Consider the following 19,075-nt stretch of genomic DNA (forward strand, 5'->3'; position numbering starts at 1 on the left):
TCATTTGGAGACTTTACAGGCACCAGGAGTTTTGAGCTAAGACAATGTTTGTCCCTATTCCAACACAACAACACTCCTAAGTATAGTACATGCAAGCCCTGATATAGCAGGTCCTACAGCTTTGCCTGTGGCAACTGCATCCAAACCCTGTGCAGGTTTGGATTTTGACCAATACATTAAATTCTGTTTTGAGCAAGAGGGTGTTAAAAATCAGCTTTCCAGGAGGGAATGGAAAGAGCAAATACTCCTTTGCTTTGATTTCTGATATGAAAGGTAAACTACAGTCAGCATAATATGAATGAGTGCTAAACATTCTAGACTGGATTTTTCTCAAGCCCCAATAGAGTTGTTTGGCTGCCACTGATAAGAACTACAGAGTTTCAGTGCCTCCAAAGGAGCTCTTTCCCCCCAGGGCATGGACAGTCTCACCAGCTCACCTGAACTGTGGCCTGAAGGTTTCAGTCTCTTCCATTGAGAAATTATGGGCATCTCATACTTAAGTACTGGATATTTGTTGCAGTTTCTGAAACTTAAGCCAAATTAAAAAAAAAAAAAAAAAAAGGATAATTTTTCTTCTTTTAAGTTACAATACTTAAGAGTTTCAATGTGAAATCTGAGCTTCTTACAGTATGTTATAGCAAAAGGAAAATCAATCCTTATCCTAGGGAGCTCCCAGGTTTGTATTTATGATGAGATGAAAAAGGAAAGAAGAAACAAAAGAGGATGATGAAAGAATAAGATTTCAGGGAAAACAATCACTGTGTGGGTAGGGAGGAGTAATTTCATCTCCTTGCTCAGCTGTAGTCTAGATTTTTTAAATCTTATCAGCTCACCCTGTCTTCTTTTTACGTTAACAGTAAATCTCAAAATCACTTCAGTGAATGCAAGATTAGGCCTATTGCTGGCTAAATGTTAAAAGCTAAGTCACTTGAAAATCGATTCAAAAGCTAATCACAAGGGTGCTAGGCAGAAAGCTTTCTTTCACATCCTAGGTTTTAATTCTTGGAGGGGAAACAACAGTAAACTCACTTTGAAGACCTTATGAAACCTATCCCTGCAAAATCATTTTTGGTTTCCTCTCCCAGGGAATATGGGAAGCAAATCACATCATACATTCCAATTCCGTAATATTGAAAATTGAAAGCCTTTCAGAGAATTTGGCACAGCTTCTGCCACTTGAATTGTAAACTCGCTTAATACCCTGCCAAAATACTAATTTTTAAATGCATAGTTTTTAAAGCCTTTTGTTGACATCACAGCATTTTATCAGAATATAGGTTTCCCCTTCTCTTGCTCTCATGGCCACACCACACTATTTAGCAGGCTTTAAACAAAGTAAGGAAGGCAAATAAACTTGTGGAGGAACAGATTGTTTAGCTGAGATTTTAATTTTGTTGCTGAGCTCCAGTGAATGGAGGCAGTACTGCAAGAGCTGGTAGTTGAAGTGCTGCAAGGGTAAGCTCTGCAGTTTTCCTCTCTCTGAAGGCCTTCCTCTTCACCTCTACCAGGACAGATCATAGAAGATTGAGTGCAGGCAGGACTCTAGGAAGCAGAAGCAGCAGTGGGATACTATGAACATAACCATTTTTTTTTTTCTAATTGATTATTTTATTCAAGGCCCCTCTACTGCAGGAAAAGAAAAATCAAGAAAAAATAGGCATGGACATATTGTAAACAAAAAGAATATTTTTAAGGAAGTCTTTATGCTTTGAAGATTTTATATTTCAGATGGTATACGATAAATATATAATACATTCAGCACATGAGTAGATGCAACCCCAAACTGAATCTTCAGAGGAAGCACAAGAAAGCTTTAAAGAGGACAAACTGTTATATCCCTTCCACCTGGTTACTGATGGAAGGCCTCTGAAGCCATAGGTCATTCTGTGAAAGCCTGTTACTAAATCTGAGAGATTTTGCCTGCTGAGGGTCACTTAAAGAGCCTTGCCCTTCTGCTTAGGGATACCGATATCTGCAGTCTTTCATCTCAGCACAACTGTAGATACAGGGATTTTTAAGTTAGCATCACTGCACTCCCTGCAAATCATTCATCTTTGAGTCCTTGCAGAGGATTGATTGAAGGCACAGCAGGCTGACACATAAAGCACGTATGTGCTTCTATGTTTTTCAGACCCGTGGTAAGTCAGAGTTGAGATAAAATTATAGCCATTAGCAGTCATCACAGCGGTCCTAACTCCAAGCTTTTCACTTTTTTCAGTTAAGTTTTCATCACCTTTCGTCACATAATCTTAAAAAAATCACTTTGATTTTTGAGCTCTGGGAATTCACACATGGGCTTATTTGGATGCTGAAGTGTATCTGCAAATGCTAGGATGAAACAGAGTCTGGTAGCAGAAGGCTGCCTGGGCCTGGGCCTATCTAGAAAGAGGGTAGGGGATTGTTAGAGTGGGCTTCTTGCCTGTTTTTGCTGCTAGGACATTCACTGCCACTTCTTTCCCAAGTACAGTAGAAGACTAGCTGGTTAGTGTTGGGAAGAACAATCTTTGGTGCCATTAGAGATATCTGCCCACTCAGCTGGTTAAATGAGGACTCTGATGTGCTGCAAGGCCCATTACAGGAAACCTGTGACCTTTCTGAGACACTTCTGTGAAAATCTAACCCTCGAGGGAAATTTGTAATCTTCTAATCAATGGTCTATTTTAATCACAATTGTTTCTGTAGCTGCTTGTTCTGTAGCAAGGGTATCAGACAACACAAAGCATGGTGGACTATTGGGAAAATGATACTAAAATCACCTGATTGCATCCAGCCTTGATGTTAGTATTGCCAAATGCTGGTAAATCACCCTGAGTCACCTCTCTGGTATCTGTTGAAAAGCCAAAAGGAGAGCTGTGCTCTTCTAGCACCAAAGGTCAAGAGGCTTTTTTAAAATAATCAAAGCATTGTTGCTGCAAAAGCAAATGTGTGTCTCTGGGCCTTTCAGTGGGATACTGTTTAGATTATTCCAGTGTCCCTTGCTTGCCTCCATGCAGCTAATTTTTGAGGCAATGATCTGCAGTCTAAGAAACAATAAAAATCAATGCTTTCAATTGATGCTTTAATTTCATGTGCACAGAGGCCCAAATTTCACATCTGACTGATTAAATGTGGGGGTAAAATGTACAGTGTTGGGGTTCTCAGTACACTCACAACAGCCCCTTGAGGAGAGAACACTCACAGGGTGGAAGTATGGATGCGTTTAGGACGAAGCCTGATATAGACTCTTTCACCTTCTGCTTACTCCCCTGGAATAACTCTGTCTGCTATTATTTAAAAAAAAAGAAATCAGCTTTTCTGTTCTGTAGGGGCAACTTTTTTCCCCCTGCAATGCAAATATGCTATAGTGTCAAGAGGAAAATGACAAGCAGAGGGAGAAGGGCCAAAATAATAATACTTTATGCCATGGTGGGGCTCCCAGTTGCCATGGGTCAGCCCTTCTCCTTGCATCTTGGAAGCTTTAACTGAAGTGAGTGTAGTATATTCACTTTTAGCATAAGGTAATGGACTAATATGCAGAGAAGGTCAAAGTAACTTTAGGCCTGTCAAGAGAGGATGTAATTAGACATTAAGGACATGTAGTAGATTAAAGATCTGATTGTGTTTTCAGAAGTTCCTTTGATTTTAGCATCAGAACTCCTAGCTGTAAGAAGGGAAAACAAGGATTTGTAGAGTTAGCACAGCAAAGTATTATCTAGCTCTGCTTTTATTAGGTAATTTTTTTTGGCTTATATACTTGCATTTGGCTCAATTAAGCCATGAAAGCAGAACTTCAGTGAGATGGTGCTGAAGCAGTAGTATCCTAAAGCAAAGTTTGAAGGCTTCTTCTGAAGCTTTCCTATAGAGAAGTCAACTCACAAGAATAATTTCAGTCCATAGAAAAGAATAGCCTTGTTTGGGCCAATTTCTTCTTTTTAATCCTTTTACATTCAGTAAAAACGAAGACTACAAGAAGACTACAAAGTGTATAACAAGAAGTCTTCCTTTAGCCTCTAAAGATCTCTAAAGATGTCTGAGAGCATCACCTGCTATAGTCCAGTGAGCAAAACATATTCTGTATGATTCCTCAGTTCTCCTGTGAGAGAGTACCATAATCCTACTGTCTACCATCTCCCAGCACCAGTATTTTCTTGCTGCAGTTGAAGCCTGTGTGAGTCTGCTCTGGCAAGAAATCAAACCATTCACCTGAATTTAGCTGCATTTAACATAATCATTTACAGCAAATCTAATTCTATATAGCAGTATGTGCTATGGTCAAAATAAGTATTTAGAGCAGTGATTCCAGAAGCTGACTCCTGTCCCGTGCATAATCTGTAGTTATACTCTAAGATTATGGTATTTTATGTACTATAAATACTACATAGTACTATGATGTCCTGTTAGCTCTAAGGATTCCTAACACTTTTTTTGTTGCAATGAAATTAAGATGAAAGATGATGTTTTGTTTACAACCAAAGGAACGTGAATGCTTTCTGTTTGGTAGTAGCATAATGAAACTCCTAAATCAGAGTCTAATTTTGCCACTTCAAGTAGAGTGAACATATTATTACTGTGTGATAATACTGCAAGCCATAGATTATTCTTCACTGAACTTGACTGTGTACACATCTGCAAAATTTATTATGAAAACAAGGCAGACAGGTTTGATATGTGTATTCATAATGTTAGGTTCTTAAATATTTTCTTGAAAACAGCTTAATCTTTAATATTTCCAAGCACTCACAGTCCATCCTGTCTGTCCTCTCTCCTTCTCTTCTTCTTGAGAGAAAGAAATACATCTTTGTGTGTACTGCACATACATGTATGAAAAATAAACTTCCTCACTGGCAAGTAAACCCAAGAACAATGTTGCTAGCAGCTGTTGTGCTTAAAGCCTGGTGGAGAACACTGTTCCCTTATGAGCTCTCAATGCTCTTCTCAACATCAGTAATCAACATACCAGAACAATGTATTACAAACTCAAAAGCCCAGGCCAGGAGACCACAAAAGCTCCTCTGTCTTGTGTGAGGGAACTGAAAAGAGGCTTTCACAGTGCTGGAGAATATGCTGGCAGACTGTGCCAGTTCAGAGCCCTCAGTGTTCCGGAAGATGTTTATGTACAAGAAGGACAAATCTTGTCTAATCCTTGGTTCAGAAGCTACTATAACTGTTATTTTTTTAAAAATGAGAAGAATCATATGTATGTGTTGAAGACGACAATCAGATAATTACAGGCTGCTTAGTGGCTGAGGCATTGAAAAGGTCTTTGTGCTCCTTCCAGAAGGAGAAGGACATCTTATCTATTCTCACAAATTAAAAGCAAGATGTATCCTTTAAAAACAATAAAAAACAATAAAAAATAAACCTATTTCCTCCTATTTTATAAAGTAGTTGTTTCTGTACTCAATTAATTTTGCAAGCAAAAAGTTATAAAACCAGAGAGTTTGATTAAAAACAGTAGCATTTTTTCTTAAAGATCCATTGGGTAAAATGGCACCAAAGTAAAAAGAAGTAACTTCTCACTGCACTGTTCATTCAAAAGGAAGGTATATACTTAGGTTTTCAGGAAGTCTTGCTAGACACCAGTGTGAGCACTGCCCTACAATATGTCAGAGAGAGGAAGATCAGCTTGGCAGAATGCTGTTTTTTGTAACTTTATTTTAAATGAAATTACATTCAGATACAGCCCAGATATACTCGCAGATATTTAAACAAATATTTAAAGCTAATTCCTATAATTAATATCTTAGCTTTACAATTCTTTTGTCATTGATATGATGAGCTCAGACTAAATTCACTCTTTTGCATTACCCTGATTTAAAAACCCAAGCATGTTAAAAAAATACAAAAAATGTCTAAAATTTCACTTTCCGTCCTAACTTACAAAAATAATAAAACTGCTGAAATGCTGTCATTAAGAAGCCACATTGGTATGATTTACAGCTGTACAAACTGTTGTTTAAAACAAGCATTACTGGATAAGTGATCAAAGCCGTCCTAAAGATTTGAAGAAGTTTTCCTGTTGCTCTTAAGTAGATTTTTTCTGGCTAAGTTACAAATAAAAGCCATTTTGAAAACTTACTTTTAAATTCACCAGAATAAAAGAAAAGCTCAAGTAAGTGTGCCTGAGATTAAAGAGAAGGCCATATTCTATGGTGCATACTCACATTCCAAATTCCCAGAAATTCTACCGAAACCAGGGCTTTCCTTGCTTTTGATGTGCTTGGTATTTGTCTAACACCTGCACAAAAAATTAGAAAGACATTCTGCACATGACAAGGTGAAGAGTCTGCATGCTGAAGAACTGAGTACTGCTGAGTAAGGCAGCTGAGGTGAAGTATGGCTTAAGAGCAATCTGGTTAAGGCAGAGTATGTATTTTCAAAGCTGTTACTTTTGCTTCCACTTCAAAGCACTAGTGCACTACAATGTGTTTAAGAGCTTTAGTTAAAAAGACCTGGTGGAGCTGGGCTGGTTCAGAGATAAATCTAAAGGAATTCATTATAATACAATAGACAGTCCTGCAAAAAACCTTTGTCCGTTTCATATTCTGACAGTATTCAGTCTAAAGCTCCACACATATATGCATTAACAGGGTAAATAAATATGTTAAGCACAGCTTTCTCCAAATACCCATCCATTATTTGTCCCCTGTGAGCCACAACTCCCACTGTGGATCAGACATTATCTGAAATTTTCAATGAGTGTAGCAATACATGGGCCTAGTAATTAAATCAGGTGCAGTCCTTTCCTTGCAACAGGTAAGTTTTATTCCTCTATCAGGTCAAATTCTGCACAGTATTATCTTGACCTAAAGAAATTTTTGTGGCCTTAGTATGGATTTTTAAGTGAAGACAGAATTTGGTCCATTTTAGAACATTAAAATAAACTGACTCACAGCTTCTTTTTAAAGAATCTGTTGATTAAAGAAAACGTATTTCTTTCTTTTAAGATTAAAGATTGGTAGCACTTTCTGTATTTACTACTAGAAAAGCCCCACTCGTCCCGTTAGGACAGTTTACAATTATCATTTATCCTTTCCAGTGCTAAGAACTTCTAGGTTATTCACAGAAATACATCAAAGCTCAGGAAGGTGTAACGACAGATGCATCGTATTGTAGCATAAGCTTATGCTTAAAAATACTAGAAAGTAGCTGGGCTCTGATCATTCTTTGGCTTGAAGCTGGAGACTCCTTGGAGAGATCAGTTCTTCCATTTGTTTGAGTCCCAAGCCAGAAACCAGCCTGTGAATGTGGGCGGTTCATGCCCTTGCTTCACAATTACAATGGGGGTTCCCTTATCTCTGCCAGAAGGATCAGTTTCAATATAGCGTTTGGCTAAAAACAGAGAGGAAATAAAACATGGAATATATTAGTTCATTCCTTTGGTATAAAAAATACATTAAAAGCCATAGTGAAAGAACACAGGGCTACTATAATGCAGTATTCAATTAATTATTTCAAAGGCACTGAGATGATCAGGTAAAGGCTGATTTTTCACAGCTGGCAGTAAAGGGATTTTCCATGAAGTTAAAACAGAGGGATTGCTTTTCTGAGCAGTTTGTTGCCATACAGCAGGGTTTTGGCTCTTAAACAGGAGAAAGCATTTGCTGTTGCTGTGAGGGTGCACAAGCTTCATTCCCATTTTGCCCATATAAAAGCCAGTGAGTGTAGTTTCCCTTGACATCCCAACATGACATCAATACATATGGAAACACAGCCAGATAACCCTAGCTGCTCCAGGGAAACACACACAAAGGTTTTCAGCATGAACTTTGTCAGAATAGCTCAGCTATATTAAGTTACACCAGGGATGACATGTGATTTTTCAATGAGGTACGTGCCATGTAAGTTATCTTGATTTGTTCTGTAATTGCAATTTCCTCCTGCAATTTAACTTAGTGAAGGGTGGCATTATAAGGAGTTGCTAGCAATCCTTTCTCTATATATGTTATTGAGGGTACAGGTCAGTAGGGAGCTCCTTTTAAATTCCTTCTCTTTTCGGTGCATAGGGCTCTCCTATATATTATTTAAAAAGCTCTGCAGCCCAATAATGCTATCTTGATTAATTTTATCCTTCATAAACTTACAGAGTTTTAAAGCACATTTAAAGGCGAAAATAATCATCTCCTGTATTAAATCCTAATAAGCTCTGTAACACTTTGAGACTGTAAACATAACTAGATTTCTTCTACATCATATTTTCCTCTTTGTTAAGTAATATTGATGCTACTTCACTCAGAAATCTGCCAAACTGATTTGATTTACCTGATTTAACGGATTCCTGTCTCTCAGTTTCATTAGCATCCTTCCCAATCCAGATGAAAACCTGCAAACAGAAGAAAGACATAACTCCCCTGGTATTATAAGGATGTTGTGTACAGCTGGTAAAGTGCAGAATAGTTGATTCCTCTAGGACAAAGAATATATGCTATGAAAAGACTGCAGAGATACAGAGCTCTCACAAACCACAGCTGATGGGCTTTTTTCCCTTGTGAGAAAGTGTAATTATGCCCTCTGAAATCACACTGCTCTCTATGACACTGGAAGGCCAGACCTTTATTCATTCTGATGAAAGGATCTCTATTTACTTTTTCCATAGGTATCTTTTACACTTTTACACGGAAATTGCTGTTTGGGTGCAGGTAGTAATACTGTGTCTGATTTGAGCTCTGCATGCACATCAGCATTTGTGCCCTGTGATATGTGCTACCCCGGGTGACTGCTAGATAGCCAACTGAAACACCCAACAACCAGAGCTTTGATCTGCAACCCCCTACACCCCTTTTTTTCCTCTCCAGGATTTGCTTGGAAACCAGCTACATGTCCCAAGACTTCTTATCTGAGTTGGTATGTCCCAACTACTTTCCATCCAGCTCTTTCCCACCACCCACCATCACTCCTTTACATATGAACCATGGACATTCCTTCTTATTTCCAAAAACCTCAGCCTTTTGTTCCTTAAGGGTTAGGCTAAAGAAGAGAAGCAGGGTGTGGGCCTTCTCCTCTTTTCCTCCAAAAGAAGAGGAAGGATAGAGAGAATATACTGTGAGAAACAGATGTGTTCTCCAAAGCTTCAGCGAGTTTGCCTGTCATTCAAAAAGCTCTCCACATTCTCAGTTTTCAGTGAACTGGGCAATGATGGACATTATGTGTTGGTCCCTTTCTCTCCTAGGACTTTTTGTAGGTGGCTCCTGCTACAAGGATTTAGTGGATTCTAAATACACCTAATACAGTAACTTTTTTTTAAATGAATACATTTTTGTGATAAAGTCAAGAATGCTATTGAGAAACTTTCCAAAACACTGCTGGGGCTTATATTCTTGCAGCCTCCAATGGCTTAAATAAGAAGTGCCTGCCATGGTCTCACAATATGCTTGGAAATTCAGTCACATGTGTGAACACCAGCACAACATATAGCTCAAGAAGTATAGCTCCTTTTGGTATAATTTAAAGAGAACAAAACTGCTTCCATTCTGTCAAGATGATTGTTCATCCCATCTTATGAACTAAGTGATTAAGAATAAATTCTCCTTGTTATCACAAAAAGCAGTAATCAAGTACACAGCTCACCTGCTCCCAAGCATCCAACAACATGACATCATCTTCAGCCAAATCATCCTGAGTGAATTCTCCTGGGACCTCTTCAATCTAGAAAGGATAATACATGTTGAGGGCACTTCTGTTTTTAATGATTTATCAAGATATACAATTTTGCAAAGACCTAACCTATTTTTATAATGTTAAGTACAGAGGTGATGAACTTTTGGCTCCTAAAGGATAAAACCCTAAACTTACTTGATGAATGTGTTAAGGGTGTTTCTCTGAAATGAAACAAATCACATAATGGCAGGTCTTATAAAATCAGTTTTTGGTTTTTCAGAATTGGTAAGATATCCTCAGGAGAAGCAAAGATCTACATTATAATTGTTGACTACTGTTGACCAACTGTTAAGCTGGGACTGAGGTCTGCCAGAAGAATGAGACAAGGAAATTTGAACCTTGAACAAACCAAACTGATATATTCATGCAGCTTACATTCGTTAATTGGTAAAGAAACTGCTTTGGTTTGCAGGGGATGAGCTCAGAGATGAAATACACACCCAACCAAGCTTCCCAGTCACTTGGCAATGGGACATTACAGTTGACTAATGTGAGTTGAGGATTAGTCCCCAAACATAAGGCAGACTGCTTGCTTCTTCCAAGAACGTGCAGGAAGATAGAAAGGCAGCTGAATATTCTTCTGTATGAGAAGGAAAGATAATAATGTAGCTAATGGTTCCTACTTTTAAAGGACTGTCAAGGGTTTGGCTATATGTGGTCATGTAGGAGTGCTAAGGGGATGATAAGCAGATGGTGAAAAAGACATTCCTTTCCCCCACCCTGTGTAACTGTGGCCAGAAGGTCAGAGTGATCTCACCTGACTCTTCTGGGACCTCTAATGGTGGTGATTCAGTTACTAGAGAAAGGCTACAGGAAAGAGGGGATTTCATAGAATTTGGAGGGAATTTAAAATAAAAAGTAAGTCCATAGCTCCCAGCAGACTACTGCAGAGAGGCTGGTTCCTATTACTGTATTTCCCAGGAGTATTTTAGAAGCTTGTTAGAAGAATACACTTTCGTACTCTCGTAAGATTTTAAAGTCCTTATTAAAGGATCCTATTTGTTTTATCCCTCTCCAAATGACTGGGCTGTGCCTTAAGGAGACTGCCAGCTATGTCCCCTACATAAAAATGAGTGTGTCCTTTCCAACTGGTGACACAGCATTGCCCTCCTAGAATATGGTAAGCAATTACATCTGAATCACAGACTTAATACCCAGTGCATAGCTCCAGGTATTTCTGTCAGGGAAGTAGGTCTTCCTACCTCCTTGAGCACAGGCCAGTACCTCAAAGGCACAATTACACATCTTAAATCTCTACGGAAAATTTCAGACTGCTAGGGATTTTTGGCAAGCAGCATTGCCACCACTGTCAAACATGTAAGGGGCAAGGCTCTTTCTCAGCAAATTGATAGCAATCTGGTGATGCTCTGCAAGAATTAAATTTGTTTTGACTGGGCAAATGCCTGATCTTTTTGCAACTGCAAGCCTCTCTTTCCAGGCAGGAGCAGGCTCTGGATGCAACTTTCTGCAATATTAATTATTCTGTTCATCCATAGCATTGGGATAGTTTAAAGCATCAAATGTCTACTCTCTAGTTCTTGCCAATCCTGGCTAAGCCAGATCCCCAAATTCATTTAATAACCACTGATTTCCAAGGCAAAATATACCAGAAACTATATAAACAGAAAGTATCCATCATATACTCACAATAAATCTGCCTGTTTTATTAGAACAACCATACAAGCGAGGGGGATGATCTTCAGCCTTTGTCAAGAGTTGTGATGAAGTCTGGTATGTTTTTTTACCTCCAAGTGCTTTCCAGAATTCCTCTAAAATACATAATATATAATTTATTCACCAGATGATTTAACATTTCATGTTTTAGCTTGTTAGATAGTATTTCAGAAATTCCCAAACAATCTCTTTGCTGTCTCAAAGATGAATGCGTTTTTTTCTTACAGTACTTCCTGAAGTTTGTGAAAATACCAGTATCAGTTGTGTGCCTAGAACAAATCACAGAATTATAGAATGGCCTGGGTTGGAAGGGGCCTTAAAGATCATCTAGGTCCAATGCCCCTGCCATGGGCAGGGGCACCTTTCCATACACAGAGCTTCATCCAACCATTCCTTAAACACTTCCAGGGATGAGGCATCCACCACTTCTCTGGGCAACCTGTTCCAGTGCCTCACCACATCCTCACAGCAAAGTATTTTTCCTAACATCTAATCTAAACCTACTGTCTCCATGCAGTGTTGTGTATTCTCAGCTGTCTAGCAGCAGCCATGTGGCCTCATACAAACCTGGTTCCTGGCCTTCATTAATCTTAGCAGTCTGGCATTTGAGAACATTGGCAATGTATTGAGCTCCTTGTTCCTCTTCTTCACTCGCTCCTTTTCCTACCCACATGTAGCCAGAGTTGTTTGGCAGTTTAAGAACAAAGACATCATTAGAGTTTAGTGACATTGCGTCAACATCAACCTAGATTAAAAAAGAAATTGTTTTATTCTTCAGCTCTTCAAATAATGTAATTACTATTTTGCATGCTTATATAAAATGTGTAGACATGTTAATCTGCTGTGCTTTTGGTCTTCAGTTCTCCCCTAGTTTTATACTGATACAAATTAGAGAAGGATATAAGACAAGGAACTGACTTGCAGGGCGAAACTTAGGACTGTTTGCAGTAGAAAAGACTATTTCATAGGGGTTGATGACTTGTCTATTCTTTGTCAACTGACTGTTCACTGTGTGTATTCTGGCAGTTCCTCCTAACAATGTAGACTGATTCCAGCCAGCTACAGCACATTCTCTTTAGTTTACTGGACCGGTTTGTCAAATAGAGCAGTGGATTGGATTTGGAGTTCTGTGTTCCTACAAGATGTGACTACCCAACAAGATTAGTCAGAGAAGCTCATGTCAGCTCTATCATTTCCCACTGGGAATGGATGGTTTACCTAGTAGGTGACCTTACCTCTGCAATCCTAGTAATGGCTGCTAGGTTCCTGCGGATTTGGAAGAGTCGTGTCGGTGGAGCAGGTTTCTGACCTTCCTTCTTAGATGTCCCATCCTTGTAGACTGTAAGTGGTTTGTTTTTGAACAAGCTCAGTAAATGTGCAGGCTCTTTGCCTTGACTGACTCGGATCTGCACGTATGTAAAGAAATGCAGTAAAAGAAACAAAAGGACACAAGTGGTTATTTTTGGTCTTTGCTGAATAGCTTGGGGGATCTTAGCCAATAATGCTGAGCATGTTAGCAAAAACAAGAAATGGCAAGCTGAAAGGATCGAAAAATATAGTTCCAGACATACAGAGTTAGAGCATTTGTGAGATTTTTTTGTCAATCAAGGTGACACAAAGACAAGATTCAAACTTCTAACACAATATTTAGCTGATTAAAATGGCTGCTATCTACCGTAATAAAAAAGTCACGCATTTTCAAAAGAACTGTCATTTCACAGTGTTTTATAGAATTACTTAATTCTCCTGAAAAACTGTATTGGAAGTTTAGGTGCTCTTTATTTAAGCAGAAGAGAATGGTTGCTAATTTTATTCACTATTTCTGTATGTATTTTAGCTGCAAGAGGATGAAAAAGGGTAGTATAAATTTCTCATCCAGAGGATAACTTGGATGATGAAAATTAATTTCCATTACAGATGTAAAAGACACTATCACCATCTAAAAAAACCACATTGCACTATGAAGAATGACAATTTTCAGGTTAATGTATGATAGAAGTTATTTATATGTAACCATTTAATTTTCCTTTATAACAGTACCATTGACCAAGGTAGAGGCTGCAAGTCCCTGCCTTTCATTCCCAGAAAGAAAGGGAAAAAAGATATTGAGACATACTATGTAGCCAGCAGAGTAGGAGAAGTGGAGAGCCCTCAGTGAGGCCTGGGGCAGCTGAGAGCCAGGGTGCCCAGAGGGGCAGCAGCAGCAGCTGGGCAGAAGCAGGTGCTTTTACTTATTTCACAGGTAGACAGACTGCTACAGCTGTCTGGTAAGACGTGTATATGACATGTATACTTGTAAGGGACAAACTGCAGCAGGATTTTACAAATGGGAAAAAAACGCCAAACAACTCAATCCACAAAAAACCCCAAAAAACAACAACCCAAATAAACTCAAAAAACCCCATATCATCCAAACACCACAGTGAAACATATTTTTGCAAGCCCAATGTTCTAACAGTCATTTGTACTGTCGTGCCATCTAGTGACCACACGAAATAGCACACTTAAAGCTTTCAAATAATGTGGATAGACATGTTAGGCACAGGTAATATATTCTATCTGTTTGCATAGAAATTCACACATACATACATACATATGTGCATATATATATACACATGTGGATATGCACACATATATATTCCTAAATTCATTGCAGGCTGAAAGTACTTTTAAGCATCACATCTACCTGCAGTGAAATGGATCTCCTTCAGATTTAATAAAAAGACTTTTTAAGCACCTTACTATTGCAGTAATAATATTGTTAACAATAGTAGTAATATTTTTATTACTTTAAGATTAACTTTAGGTATGAGGCAGGACCACATTGTGCTGGACATGGTCCAAATATAAAGCACATGTTAGGAATATTTCAAGCAATGATTATCTAAATGTGTTCTAATCTTTCCTTAATATAATTTCAATCAGAAATCATAACTGATTAGTGGCTAGAAGTATGGGCTGCCATCTGAATTAACTGTACTTTGGTGGGTGGGGGAAGCCTTTTGCTTTTGTAATTTAGAAATGGGAATCACAGAATTATTTCCCACTGCCTAGAATATCTCTGTTCGTCCCTTCTCATCTTACAGCTCAAGCTTTTCTGTGAAAAGAGACCTCTCAGGTCTTCACCTACCCACTACTTCTCAGTAGTGATGTAAGGAGAGCCCACCCAGTCAAGCTAAGGACTAGCTTATCTACTCACACCCTTTAGTTGCCAGTGTCCAGTGTCTTGCTTTGCACACCCAATTTCTGCATGTGAGGATGCATGTCCTGCTTTCATGGAGCTGCAAACTCTATGGGATAGGAAAACCCAAGCTGTGCTCCTCACTGAAGCAAGGAAAAGCCAGACCCTGTTGCACAATTCTGGCAGGCTTTCCTCTTCTGTGTTTCATGTGGCTTTCAGTTCTCCCAGTTTAGGTCCTCTAAAAGTCAGGTGTTTTGCCTGGGCTACATATTTCAACTTCCTCCATAATCAAAAGGAGACAGAGGAATTCCCACAGGGCTACTGACTTGTCACACTCCTGTTTGGATTGAGCTGCCCTGGGACAGTCTTATCATTCAGTCTCCACTGGCTATGTACAGGGTCTGTAAGTCTTGGCAGGACTGAAACCTAATTTTAAAACAGTGGAAATCAAAGGAAAGAAAAGGCAGTTTTAGATTCTGGCACATCTGTGTCCTTTTGGACAACTGCATACAGAAAGGATGATTTAAATGGGCAATCTCTGGCAACTTTAACAGGATCCCATGGTGCTTTTTGATTCGATACAGACCTAAGCAATTAGCATTTCTTATTGGAGTCTTTAAATACCAGCTCCTCCTTTCAATTCTCATCACATTCTGCATATATCACATGCTCTGTTGGATTTTATCCAAAGGACACTAACCTGCACAGCCTGATCATTTAATGACCGATCCAGCTGAACAGTCAGAAATGCAGATGCAGTCAGTTCATCTTTTGTAGCATGGGCTCCTTGCCTGAGGAAGACAAGGAGAAAGGCAATGGTTAAATTTAGCTTCAAAGTAACCCAGAGCTTGTGCTGTATGACAAACTCACCATGAACAATCTTACATTTACATAGGTTCTACTCAAAATGACATAGAAGTCAACATAAAATGATACCCACACACTGCAGATCTGTGCAAAGGCAACCAAACATACCATGTATAGATGATCTGCCCTCTAGGGTAAGTGTAGAGGATAATGTAACAGTCACCCCCATAGAACTGTCCGTATGTCTCAGGTCCCACAGGCACTCGCCCACTGCTTTCCACACGCCAGATCTGGGGAAACAGGGAAGTCACAGGAGATTGCTGAACTTCATCCTGAGATTCTTTACAAAGTATTTTATTATCTTATCCCTTGAGTGTCCTTTCTGTTCCCAAGTGTTGTTGAATAGGAACAGGGAGGATTCTTCATGAAGTAGGTAAATACACCCTGTGCCCACTGAATTAATGATGACCATCAACAAGGGACTGCAATACACTTCTCTTTCTCTTGTACTTTATCGCCACACAATCACTTCACAATGCTATGCTGAACTTTCTTAACACCTTAAGGTGACAGTATGACATAGCACAACATTATGATCCATCATAAAACAAAGATATCATTTTGGAGAGGCACACTGCAATCAGATAACATGGTGTTAGGCAGATGTCTTACAAATTCATTCACTACAGCCCAGTTCAGCTAACAGTTGGCTGCTCAAGCCTATGGACCAGAAACCTAGAGAATACATTGATGAGACTGTTAAGTACTTCTTTTCCTTCCAGAAGCCCAGTATGCAATTTGCATTCAACAGGGCACGTTGATACAATGCCATGCTATCCCTGTGTAGTCCAAAGATAGTCCTGAAGTGGGATATGGAAAGGTCTAGAAAGACTATACAGTCATCTTTTTCTCTCCAAATCCAGGCTACCCAAGAGACACACTAGGGACAAAGAAGGTTCCTCTAGAAACCAGCTTGGACACCTACATAAAGACATAGAATGGATTTCTGATGCCAAGCACAAGTCCTCCCATTCCAGATTTCAAGCTGGTATGAGCTTGAAGTTTTTCCTTTAGACCAAGAATCACATTTAAAGAAAATATTTACAAGGTATTGTGTACAAGAGATAGTATTTCTGGTGATTGATTTCTCTTGATGACTGGTACATTCTTCATAAGCAGCAAAAGAACACAACCCAGCATACAGCCGATAGTCACCTTCTACTGCCAAGTACCTTTTGTGATGCTTGAAGTAACACCTCCACTAATATGGTGCTAATCTAAACAACAGTATAAAAATTGAATCACAGAGCAGCAGTTTAGCCCATTACAAGTAGCAGAATACATTAGTTAGATAAAATTTATTACAACATGAAAATTACCTCTACTTTCCCTGAACCGTCATCTACCATGTTATGCTGAGCAGCCATTTGTGGAGACTCGTGTAACTTGGTAGCATCAAATTCAATCTGCTCAATTTTAGCCACTCTCTCTGTGACATATACTTTGCCAAAGCCATTGCTTTCATCTTTATCCTTCCAGTCTTTGAAAAACTGTTTGAACATTGGCGTTTCACCTCCTTCAGGAAGGACTTGAATCTGAAATGAAGGCATACACATGAAACAGGAGGAACACAGAAGTGACACACTTTCTCAAACAGAAGCTTTTCTAGATTATATGTGAAATATCACCCTTATGTCTTATAAACCCTGAGAAATATTTTTTCTGCTGATTTAAAAACAATGTCTTTAACAGAGCTCAAGCTCTCTTGGTATCACCTCCGTAAATAGATCGCACCTGTGTGTTGGCAGGATAATTCATCTGCTCTATGAATTGCTCAGCATTCTTCATGGCAGCTTTTCTCTCTTGAGGGTTAGCATCTTTGCCTGATTAAAACAGAAGGATAACAGTACATGGGAAAGGGCAATAAGCTCACAGAACCTCCAAAAACAAGTAATCCTTGAGCCAGGTTCTCTTTGACATTGCTCTTCCCTCAGTCTTGAACAAACACAAATGCTGGACATGGCATGAGCAAGAAGATTCACATTAAGTTGGATGACCAAAACAGTACTTCCAGAGCTTTGAAAACAGTTAATTTAAGGGAAAAAAAAACCAAAACAACAAAAAAACAAGAGGAAAAGGGGGCAAATAAAAATTAGTTAATAATACCTGCTGGGCTCAAGCTACCCTGGGTCTTTTCTCTGACTCTTCTTTTTGCTGGGCTGCAATATAGTCAATAAAGCTGAACTGCCCCCACTTCTTCAAGGAGTGCAGAAGAGTAAAAGAAATACCTGTTTTGTCTGGCTGGGCTTTGTAATTTATCCATTTCCCTATCCACTGCTCCTTGTTCAGCCTTGCTCAGTATCAGGTTATCTCTGGAAGTCTCCGTGGGACTGAAACTGTCTACAGGGTGTGTGTCCCAGGAGGCTGCAGTGACTACACTCCAAAGACCTCACAGTCTAATCAGGTGCTCTGATAAAGTAATCATTTGTATCCCATTTTGAATGAGACCATTACCGAAGTAATTCACACTTCTCAGCTTAGTGGCCTGAAGATTTCCAGCAGAGATGATAGCTGCAGTTTCCCTGCAAGGGTGAGACTCACAGTCCAATGGGGGTTTTCCACACATTATTTTTACAGGCAGTAGCAAACAGGATACACAAACGAGATTACACAGGGCCACAGTCAAAGAACCTAAATCATATTTTATTTATTTTATGCCTGACCCTGGTGGCTTGGTTCTTCTAGGAGCTGTCATATAGAGTGACAATCGGCAATCAGGGGGTCAGACAGACCATAGGCTGTCTAAGCACAATGCTCCCCAAATGTTTTCTTTTAAAATATATTTCCCTAACTGCAAATTAAGTTTTCAAACAAAATGCTTACAATGCTTCCTGGGCTGACTTGAGAGACTTGACAAATGTAGCAAGTAATTATCTGGTACTGCACACAGTAGACCAAAATAAAAATGCCGAGGAATAATTAATAAGCTGCCTCAGACAAAAAAAAATAAAAATACTCAGCGCCGGATTTAATGGCAGCACTACAACAATCCAGCTACAAGGTGTCAAGACCTAATTCAGAAACATTTAGACAAAGCAATTGCCAACTGATGACACCTCAGAGAAATATCTGCAAGAAGAAAAGAGACATTGGAGTACTTGCAAGTTTATGCTTTCAGTTTATGCCCTGGACACATACCTTTCAATTTCACACCTCTGTGGAGATGCTTACCCAAATGGAATTTTCAATGTCCAGATTTTGTCCCAAAAGATAGGGATTTGATAATGTACAGAACTCACAGAGTTATTACTTGCCATTTAGGTAAGCATTTAATCACCCAAGCTTACAGATATCACAAAAATAGGGTCCTTAGATAAGACTCAGTCTTGAGGTCCTTACATGAGTGAGTAATCCTTGTCCACAGACCATACCAGGGAAGAACTGTGTGCCAGGTACAGTGTCCAGCCAGTATTAAATTCTTGCTAGTCAAATTAAATTCTGTGTCAACTCTTCAGCTATCTCTGCTCGCTTCTGCATTTGCAATACAAGTGACCTCTTACCCTTCCACACAAAGATCTTCCTGGCAGCACCATTGTCCAAAATGAAGCACTCCTCAGACAAAAGCATAGCCATAGAGAAGGGGTTTTCCTCTGCTACCACAGACACCTTCATAGATCCACTTGCATCTGACACCTAAGAAAACAGTAATTTCAAATTTACACCAACTCTGGCTTTTACAGACAAATTAATTTCCGCTCCTGAAATTAGTATAAAAAT

The 19,075-nt window shown here is 39.2% G+C and overlaps 1 protein-coding gene across 3 annotated transcripts in view; it reads right to left on the reverse strand.

Annotated features, from left to right (window-relative positions):
* Positions 1–5,614: 5,614 nt before the first annotated feature.
* Positions 5,615–19,075, reverse strand: part of SCIN (scinderin) — a 70,139-nt gene continuing 56,678 nt past the window's right edge. For all 3 annotated transcript variants that reach the window (XM_088056640.1, XM_088056642.1, XM_005518835.3), the window contains 11 exons: positions 18,859–18,991; positions 17,093–17,181; positions 16,678–16,893; positions 15,467–15,588; positions 15,192–15,282; positions 12,546–12,716; positions 11,878–12,055; positions 11,284–11,405; positions 9,547–9,624; positions 8,242–8,302; positions 5,615–7,311 (listed from right to left, as the gene is read on the reverse strand). In XM_088056640.1, the coding sequence (XP_087912766.1) occupies positions 7,178–7,311; positions 8,242–8,302; positions 9,547–9,624; positions 11,284–11,405; positions 11,878–12,055; positions 12,546–12,716; positions 15,192–15,282; positions 15,467–15,588; positions 16,678–16,893; positions 17,093–17,181; positions 18,859–18,991 (1,395 nt within the window). In that variant the 3' untranslated portion in view covers positions 5,615–7,177. The remainder of the gene's footprint in view (positions 7,312–8,241; positions 8,303–9,546; positions 9,625–11,283; positions 11,406–11,877; positions 12,056–12,545; positions 12,717–15,191; positions 15,283–15,466; positions 15,589–16,677; positions 16,894–17,092; positions 17,182–18,858; positions 18,992–19,075) is intronic.

This window comes from Pseudopodoces humilis, chromosome 1 (assembly GCF_049639895.1).
Source record: "Pseudopodoces humilis isolate 2021_Gansu_Grassland_sample_001 chromosome 1, ASM4963989v1, whole genome shotgun sequence".
Lineage (NCBI taxonomy): Eukaryota > Metazoa > Chordata > Aves > Passeriformes > Paridae > Pseudopodoces > Pseudopodoces humilis.